This window comes from Eucalyptus grandis, chromosome 4, assembly GCF_016545825.1.
Source record: "Eucalyptus grandis isolate ANBG69807.140 chromosome 4, ASM1654582v1, whole genome shotgun sequence".
Taxonomy (NCBI): domain Eukaryota; kingdom Viridiplantae; phylum Streptophyta; class Magnoliopsida; order Myrtales; family Myrtaceae; genus Eucalyptus; species Eucalyptus grandis.
The window spans coordinates 10954294-10964458 of record NC_052615.1 but is presented as its reverse complement, the minus strand read 5'-3'; the positions used below and the strand labels follow the sequence as shown (position 1 = coordinate 10964458).

The following is a 10165-nucleotide window of genomic DNA, read 5'->3' as shown; positions in this document are numbered from 1 at the left end:
ACGCCTTTTGGATCTGGTGCGAATTCCTTCATTAATTTAGCCAATAATGAGATCTTTGGAATGACTAGACTTATGCTTCCATCACTTTGGTTGATTTGTCTGATTGATGATCTCTTTCTTTACTTGAATCTTCACGAACAACTTGATGTTGGTCTTCCAGAGTCTGAGATGCTTCTTGAGATGCAAGCTTTGAAGAGTTTGGAGCTCACTGATTGACTCTTCTTGTTATAGACTCTTGTAAGCTTTGCTTGATGTAGAATATCCAAGGAAGATGCATTCATCTTATCTTTCTTCAAACTTACCAACTCGATCTTTTGCATTTTTCAATATAAAGCATTTGCAACCGAACACATGAAAGTACGAAACAATAGGCTTCTTACCTTTGAATAACTCATAAGGGTTTTCTCAAAATAGGTCTTAAAAAGACTCTATTTATGATATAGCACACTGTTGAAATAGCTTCACCAAAATTGTGAAGAAATCTTACTTTCAATTAAAAGAGTTCTAGCCATTTCTTGAAGAGATCTATTCTTTCTTTCCACAACTTCATTTTGTGAGGGAGTGTATGGAGAGGAGAACACATGCTTGAGGCTAGATTCATCACAAAATTTTGTAAAATCTTGATTTTCAAATTCACCTCCATGGTCTATTCTTATACTTGAAATAACATATCATTTTTCATTTTGAACCTTTTTAGCAAATTTTTCAAAATACGAGAAGGTTTCAGACTTACTTGCAAGGAAATATACCCAAGTAAATCGGGAGTAATCGCCCACGATTACTAGGCAATATTTCTTACCTCAATGCTCTGGGTTCGGTTGGTCCGAAGAGATCCATATGCAACTGTCTGCAGTACATGATTAGTAGAGACATGATTTATTGGCTTAAATGAATTTCTTACCTGCTTTCCCAATATACATGGAGTGCATAGATCAGACTTTCGGTATGATAAATTGGGTAGACCACGAACAAGCTGCTTTGATGAGATTTTGGCTATCTACTTCATATTTATGTGACCAAGCTTTCTGTGCCACAAGCTTGCTTCGTCTTGAATTGAAATTAAGCATTGCGATTCATCCGGTTTCATATCCAAAAGATAGATATTTCCATGCCTTCGACCCATAAAAGACTGAGTAGAGTCTTTGCTTTGATTCGAACATATTCCTTCTTGAAAGAAGATCTTAAAACCAGTAGCTTGTTTACCTTCATGGGATCAGAAATTGCTTGTCCTTGATTTTCAAGACCATTTACAATTTCTATAAAACGGCTAAACATGTCGGGTTATAGATTCTCCAGTCTCATTTTGAAGGCTTCATATTGACCGAGAAGGATGTTGATTCCTTGGGTCTCTTTTACTCGATCGTTCCTTCATAGGTGATATGTAACCTATCCTGGACTTCTTTTGTCTGTAACACAAGATAATATTCTGTTATATTCTTGGGTGACAAGGCACAATATAAAGAATATATAGCTTTTGCATCAAGAGTTTGTCTCTTGATTATCTCTTCCCGAGACATTCTCTGGTCTCATCAGTTTCTTTCCCTCTTTCGAGACGGATGCAACTTTAGGAGTGATTCCTTTTTCTACAACGTCCCATTCCAGAGGATCCTTTGATCGAAGAAATGCTTTCATTTTGTTTTTCTAGATGTTGTAGTCCTTTCCATCAAAGGAAGGAGGTCTGGTATTGCTTTGACCTTTGACCAGCCCTGGAGCTAGCATACTAGCAATGGATCTTTTACTCTGAAGTAAAACACTTCAAATAAAGTGAGTACACGAGCTCTTATACCAATTGATATGACTAGTATAAGTACCTAGAGGGGAGGGTGAATAGGTATAACGAGTAATTTCTAATGATAATTGCACAATGCTAGACAATTGATAGAAATGAGACAATTTTTCTTCGTCAATAAACAAACAACGATCAACGTAAGATTGAGAGTAGGGAAGAGAAAATTGAACACGAGGTTTATAGTGGTTCGGCTTATTTCAAGCCTACGTCCACTCTTCTGCACTGACAGCCCACTGGCTGGATTCCACTATGAACAAAAAGATATTACAGCACTGTTCTTCCTTGATTTCTTGGTGTAGAAGATCTATTACACTCTCTCAAGGTATCACTAAGTATAGACTCTCTTTGTGAGTACAGTTTCGCTCAATATGAATCGACTAATAATCAAGGAGCTTTAGACTTGGAATTTCTCTATCGAGCACTTACTAGAATAACTGAACGTCTTCTTTTATACTCATTTATGCCATCATACCCGTTGGCACTTACCAAAGGAATTCTTCCAATCTTCCCGTTGGACAGAATCAATTAAGAAGGTCATTCGAGCTATTAAAGGAACACGTCGATAGCCCATCAATCACGTTCGCCCATACAATCAGGATCTTGGTTTCCAAGAATAGAACCTTCCAAGAATATTTCGTCAATTATCGGATCTTCAAACGATCTTGATTTCGAATAATTAATCCGTTGTATCAAATCCAGCCAGGAGATCTTCTCCAATCGACAAGACCAAATCCTTAACCAAACACTTTAGCTTTGGATCGCCTTCGTCTCTAGATTAGAAACTGTCAATGAGAATAGTCTTGAGTCTTGAGTCTTGTGTGCTGAGTCTCGGTGATCTAAAAGTCTTGGACTCTAAGTACAAGGATCTCGCATGACTTCCAGACTAGACTGATAGAAACGTTTTGTCAGCTTCAAAACACTCTAGAGAGATTTCTCCAACACATATGACTGAATTAGCTACTAGAAGATACAAGCTTGGAAGTAGGGCTCACAATGTGCCGTGGCCTGACATATTCATGTTGGGTCACGTGAAATGAGAGAGTATGATGTATCAATGCCGTGCCATTTTTGTTCTATGTATGATGATGTTCATGTTATGTCATATCCGTCTTGGAGAGATTGCCAGCTCTAACAAGTAGATTTCATATATTGGATGAGGCCTTTCACACAACATTATTCTGCATATGCTTAATCTGCTTGTACTAAACTTTTGCAGTTCTTCATGCAAGACGGGCAATTTGAATGAGTTGTCTAAGACCAATCAAAAAGAGATGGGACAAATTTGAAATAACTAATTCAAGCAAGGAATCCTTTAAGGATTCAAAGAAATGTTGATGTGAAGAACAACAACTCTCTTAATTCTGCCACAAGGGTAAATCATCTTTCTAGCTTGAAAATGATGAGGTCACACCTGCATCCTAAGTTGATGTCTGGTTGGAAATCATTCTCAGAAACCTTTGGACTCTTCAGTGCATTGACCATGATAAGATATTATGCTAGTTTTGTCCCTGCAATATAACAATTATCGTGTGGATTGCCTTCAAAACTTCACAAGTGTCCGAAACATGTTGTCGAATCAAAGTCCGATTCCTGAAAAATAAAATCATAACCAATTTTAGGAGAAAGCTTTCGAAAAAGGAATGGCATGATTAAAATAATGCAATAAAAAAGATAGGAGTTGCTTTAAAATCCTCAAAAGATACTGATGAAAGTCATACATACAAGTTTTGGCTGTATTTGTTGAGATTGAAATAAGAGAAAGGATCAATATAGAAGAGGAAACAATATGGCACAAGAAAATGTTGTAAATCATGTAGGATTAGAACGAAATTGTGTATGTGGATAATGCACATCAAACGAGTTCGATTTTCCATTTCACCAAATGTAAACAATTTTACATTGTAGCCATCTGCCCTGTCTTTGACTCGTACGCTACCTATGTCCATGACATTAGTAAGACATTTTATTGGTCTGACCCATTATCTGCCTTAGATATAAGCTTCTAAGATAGAAATAACAATATGTTCTTACTTGAAAAAAGAAAAAGAAAAAGAAAAGAAGACCGGGGCTAGTTAGAAATTAAGTAGATGAAGCATTTTCTCCTCATTTTCCCCTTCTCTATCTAGTGTAGTGGAAGCAGGTCAATGAAATGAAATGAAATGCCTCACAACTGAAAAAATAAATGTCTGAACGATGTTTAAAGTGGCCATAAACAAACACGGTCAAAAACCGGGGAAGATGCAGACTTTCAAAAATTAGATTTTCATTGTTTTTTTTAGAATGATAAATCTTAATAAATATTTCTAGATGCTTTTGGAACACGCATCTTATTTGGCCGACCCCATCCACATGCCAATTCAATTCACACTCAACTCCATCAATAACATAAGTCAGTCGATTTGTGGATCAGTGGACCATTTAAGTTGTGTTCTTGAAAGAATTCCCTCAGCAAATTCTTATTGAAATTGTGGAATGAGTATAGGATTCTTTTAGTGTTCTATTTTCATTGTGAAAATTGCAAATCACTAAACTCATCTCCATACTGAATAGTATTAAACAAGAAATGACAATAAAGTGGAGTGTATTACATAAAAATTCGCTAAATAAACAACTCATTTCATATAAAGTGAAAATAACATTTTAATGAAATACTCTGAGTTAATTTATATATTTTTTTTGCTAAAAATTGCAATTTTTCCAATGACTTTTGATAAAAGCTGACCTTGTCCCATAGATTTGCTGCACATATAGAACTTTCTCATGTGAAAAAGAAAAGAAAAGAAAATGAGAAAACATGAGCTAAAAATAAAACAAATTATATCGAGTGGGTTTTAAAATAAGTGACATCAAATATTAGTTGATTTTTGTTTATTTTTTAATTTCTCACCATTATTACAAATCTACCTTAGAGTTGAATTGGTGTTCATGGACGGTTGCGTCAAGAAAATATAAAAAAGGAAATAGAGAGAATGATCCAGGCTCGCCTTATAATGCTTGAAGGACTGGACGGAGCCGCTGAATCCTTTCTTAACCCCAGGTAATCTCCCGCACTTTTGGATCTGTACATGGCAATCATTTGGCAGTTTGGTGGTTGACACATCAATCAACCTTTCCAACGATGTGCAACTATAAAGTGATAAATGGTTCAAAAACTCCAACTCGTCGATGCCCTCAACATCCCGTAGCCTCTCACAGCTCCTGATTGATAAAGACTTTAGCTTCTTTAAGTTTGACAAACCACCGAGACGTTGCAAGTAAGGACAACTCTCAATGGCTAAGCGTTCCCACGATTCCAACGTACCCACAACTTGAACGTCGAGTATCTTAGGGCAACACCACAGGGAGAGAGTATGCAACTTATTTAAGACTGTCGATGGAAAAATTAGCCTCCCTTCACAACTAATCAATTCATTATAGACTCATAAACTATCCTTTCCAAGGACTCGCCATCTCCAATATCCAATGCCTCTAGTGATTCAAACACCCAAGAAAATTGGATCTCAACTAACTTCATACACAAATTCACGTTGACATCGTTTAGCTTCCTCATTCTTGATAGCCTCAACCTTTCAAGGTGTTGCCAGCCTTCCACACGCAACTCCTTTAGCTGTGGAAGTTGAAGCCCATCAAGTTGTATTTCTTGCATTGGAGAATTATACAGTTCTAAACATAACAAATTTCTTAGGTTCGGAGAGAGTGACACAGCTGAATTGAAATTTCCAAGCCTTAGCCTTTCCAGAGATAGGGGTAGTTGCGGAAAGGTTTGTTGGTTGAATCCAAACAACAAAAGTTTGTTTAGCACAGGAAGGGAAGCCATCTCAATAGGAACAAGGGCATTGTGAAGTCCGACGGTCAATTTTGTCAGTTTGGATAACTTCCCAATCCATCCTAACTCATTGGTACAAAGTTTATCTCTTACTTTTCCATAATCAACTAGATGCAACTCAATCAAATTAGTCAAGTTCGAAAGATCCAAGACTACCGGCAACGATTTAGATGACACTTCTAGAAGGGTTAAACTTGTTGGGAGGGTCGGCAACTCTTGAATAGTATCGCATCGTATCGACTTAATTCTTTGTAGGCGAGGAAGCGTGCCGATGGTCTTTGGAACTTCACTGACATGAGTTCCTGATAGATACAACTCAACCAAATTAGTCAAGTTTGAAAGATCCGAGACTACCCGCAACAATTTAGATGACACTTCTAGATGGGTTAAACTTGTTGGGAGGGTTGGCAACTCTTGAATATTATTGCATCCCATCAACTCGATTCTTTGTAGGCAAGGAAGCATGCTGATGGTCTTTGGAACTTCACTGACACAAGTTCCTGATAGATTTAGGATTCTTAGAAGGGGCAAACTTCCAATGCCAGAAGGAAGTCGATCTTTTAAAGAGTGATTATGGAGCATTTCAATAACACAAGGTAAATTCCATGAATTTGCAGAATCTAAATTATGAGAAATGCAACCTTTAAAGTGCAACTCACATAATGATTTCAACTTCCCTATGAAATTTGGGAGTCTCTTAATTTTATAACAATCTACAACAAAATATTGTAGATTCACTAGGTCCCCAATTTCTTCAGGCAAATGTTTGAGAGAATTGTAGCTATAAATCCTCAAGTCAATCAGACACTTCAACTTCCCAATAGAGCCACTGATTTTCCTCAAATCTTTACACCATTTGAAATTAAGCTTCTCTAAATTCGGGCATCCATAGAAATCGGGTGTTCTGATTATGTTCCAACAATTTTCAAAAGAAAGAACTTTCAATTTTGTTGCCATCTGTCAAAATGAATGCAATACTCAATAGATGAACAATCAAATATTACTTTCCAAGAAAAAAAAATAGGAATAAGAATATTGCGCACCTTAAGTGAGTTTTGTAATCCCGGATCATCTGCGAAAATAACGTCGACAAATTCAAGAACAACTAAATTCTTTAGGTACATGTTGGTCCGTTTTTGCAGAGGATAATTCAAAGAAATCAATATTGATTTGGGAAGATGAAATGTTGCATCTCTAATGAGGGTTAATTTTGATAATTTAAGGAACCTTAGATGTTCAAACCTTCCAATCCTTTTAATTTGAACAAAGTCATCAAGCATACTTTGTCTAGATGAATAAAGGGATAGTGCTTGAACCTTTTTGTTTATCTGCAAATGAGAATGGGAAATGAGTGATGTTAGTATTCTATCTCATAAAGCCAAAGGATTATAAAAAGGAAAGTAAACAAAAACCCAATAAGGTACAATGTAGTGGAATCTATGGCAAAAACTAGTTAGATCTCTCTAGAAGTGCTTTACCTCCTTTGGTCTTATTGCATCAAGGCCCTCCTCCCTAATCCATATCCTACTCCGCTCCTCAAGATTTATTGGATTCTCTTGGAGAACAATTTCTCTTCCTAGATCTCTAAGTTGATCGTGCATCCAAAACTTATCATTCTCCACGATCTTCACCAAAGACATGCCAATGAGGGCAGCAATTCTGTATCTGGGAAAAACTCACAACCTTTCCATAGGTAGATTGCATTTGCCTTATCTTCACCGATGAAAAAGCATGCAATATCGAGGAAAATTTGTTGTTGCTTGAAATTTAAGGCATCATAGCTGATCTTCAACTTTCCAAAAACATCCTCATGAGGTGCTTTTCTTAACTTATGCAATGTCTCTTTCCATAGTTCTTGTGGTTTGTGGCAGAGGAATGAACCAATCACCTCAAGAGCCAACGGAAGTCTCCCGGTAGCAAATACAATCTCCCTTGAAAGATGATTGTAATCATCTGAAGGAAAGTCTGTGTTAAATGCATGCCTACTGAAAAGCTCAAGTGCATGTCCATCACTCATCACCTCCATTTCATAATCTAAAATCTGATGATTTTGTCTATTGACTTGCAAGATATCTTTATGTCTAGTTGTAATCAATATTCTGGATCCTGAATATAAAGTACCCTTTCCAACTAATTTCTCCACTTGTTCATTGTTATCAACATCATCGAGTACAATAAGGACTTTCTTATTACAAAGTATTTCTTCAATCCTCTTAATTCCATAATCAATTTCATCAATGTTCTTTGTTCCTGTAGGATGGCCGATTTCGGATAGTAACCTTTTTTGCAAGTGAACTAAGCCATCGGTTCTTGATGATTTCTCTCGAACGTCTTCAAGGAAACAACAACACTTTCCAAAATGAGAAGAAAGTAGGTTGAAGATGACCTTGGCAAGTGTAGTTTTTCCAATACCTCCCATGCCATAAATTTTAACGAGTCTCACACCATCGGAATCGACATCTAATAATTTGCTTACTGCTACTACTTGATCATCGATTCCAACTAAATATTCAGTCACCAATCTATGTTTTGACTTCAAACATTCCACGACCTTCGCAACTACCAATTTGATTAGTTCTCCGTGGCTGCCACAATGGAAAATCCATTTTAGTGAGAAAATTCACGATTACCTAACTAGAAGTGATGTCATTCAAGCATTGGATAAACTACACAATGATCTGATAAGTAGTGGGACCTTAAATCTAGGAGTGATATTCTAAAAGTCCATATTGGAGATTAAGGTCTCTCCAAAACATACTTTTAGGCCCTCGACAACGTTGATGCTATGTCATGACCCAAAATTCAACTTGATTTCAACATGAGAGTAGCAATCTTGGGATTTTCGAGCAAAATTGTTGTATAAAAATTTGTGCAATTGTCGAGCAACAACTGTAGAAGTTGAATATCATGTCTTCACATTTTGTTTTGCAGACGTAAAGATTCATCATTTAGTATTACTATAATAAAACTCCCACCTCAATCATACTGGAATTTTGAGATCTATTATTAAGTGTTAAGGAAAATTGGGGAAACAAGTATCTTGAAAATAGCTAGCTTACCCTTTGTATTTCTTCACCTCCCACCCCTTTATGGCATCAACCTCCATGAGGGCCTCTCTCCAAACATTTACTTGCTCGTTGCTCAACTTCTTCTCGTGCTCCAAATTGAGTATGGCATTGTGATATAGTGGGGTCTTCAATTTAACATCGTTAGGTTCCACGTCAAAGAAAATAGGTAGGATCTCTTTATTACCTTCAGATTTCAAGGTGTTTGCCACGATCTGTGCGAGCTCGCAAAGGCACCATTGGCTCGAAGCATAGTTCCGAGAGAAGACCGGTATGTAGATCCTGGAGTTGTTGATCACTTGCAGCAGTGATTCATCGATTCTTTCACCGACACGGAGTTCTTCATCATCTCGAAACACGTGGATTCCAACGTCAATCAAGCTATGAAAGAGGACATCGGTAAATCCAGTTCGAGTGTCGGGTCCTCTGAAACTCAGAAACACTTGGTACTCGCTTCCCCATGATGTTCCAGCATCTGAGCTTGCCATAGCCGTAATTTGCTCAGCTAAGCAGACCTCTCTTTCCCTCTCTCCCTCTCTCGCTCGATGATAAATATTCCGCGTAAAAGCAAATAATGTAGTTATAGGAGAATTCTAAGGGTCTAAGAAAAGATGGTGGAAACAGAAAATATTCCGCGTCAATACGTTATGAGCAAATAATGTAGTTATAGGAGAATTCTATGGGTCTATGAAAAGATGGTGGAAACAGGATGTAGCGATTTTTTACGACGAAGACCATAAGATCGAATGCTATTGGTCGATGATTAAAAATAAAAACTAAAGTTGTGGTCGACACACTTGTGAATGCAGTTGAAGGCCCCATTAGCAGGAGCCAATTGAGGACGTTTACATCTGAGGACGGTCACAGCTAGCTGGCTTGTCGCGCGTGCAGTTGCAGGCCCCGTGTGCAACAGTTCGGAAGAACGTGATTATGGCATGACATACGTGGAAATCAAGGAATTAAACTTTCATTATGCATTAATTTACCTCATTCCAAGTATTATTACTTTTTTATTTTCTTTGCTTTTTTGCACACAATATTGTATTTATTCTCTTTGATCCACCCTTTCCTTATATCGGTCTAATAAAAGTATCTTACCCGTTGGGAAAAAAAAAACAAGAAAGTCTCCGTTTTAGGTATGAAATCAGTTCTTGTTTTGTTTCTTTTGAATTAGGAGATGCTTCTGGGAACCTTCCCTGAACCTATAAAATGATTGAAACAGAAGAGCAAATTTTTTTTTTTTTGACGGAAGACCATAGATCGAATGCTATTGGCGGATAATTAAAAAAACCAAAGTTAGTGGCTAAATATTTCTTCAAATGCGCATGCAAGTTGCAGGTCCTATGTTTGGAAAAATAAAAGTAACTTTACCTGTCGAAAAAAAAAAAAAAAAAAAACAAGAAAGTCTCAGTTTGATGTACAATATCAGTTCTTGCTTTGTTTCTTTTGAGTAAGGAGATGCTTCTGGGAACCTTCCTTGAACCC

General features: G+C 37.1%; 1 protein-coding gene across 6 annotated transcripts; it reads right to left on the bottom strand.

Moving 5' to 3' along the window:
• Positions 1-4774: 4774 nt before the first annotated feature.
• LOC104442630 (toll/interleukin-1 receptor-like protein) lies at positions 4775-9390 on the bottom strand. 6 transcript variants are annotated; one of them, XM_039310616.1, is made up of 4 exons: positions 8868-9390; positions 8675-8763; positions 7094-8200; positions 4775-6943 (listed from the first exon to the last, which is right to left on the bottom strand). In XM_039310616.1, the coding sequence occupies exon 4, from the start codon at positions 6570-6572 to the stop codon at positions 5193-5195; it is 1380 nt and encodes a 459-aa protein (XP_039166550.1). In that variant the 5' UTR covers positions 6573-6943; positions 7094-8200; positions 8675-8763; positions 8868-9390; the 3' UTR covers positions 4775-5192. The 6 variants fall into 6 exon arrangements, with proteins under 6 accessions (XP_039166550.1, XP_039166552.1, XP_039166548.1 ...); XM_039310618.1 differs by lacking the exon at positions 7094-8200; XM_039310614.1 differs by having other exon boundaries at positions 8675-9389.
• Between the last annotated feature and the right edge of the window lie 775 nt (positions 9391-10165).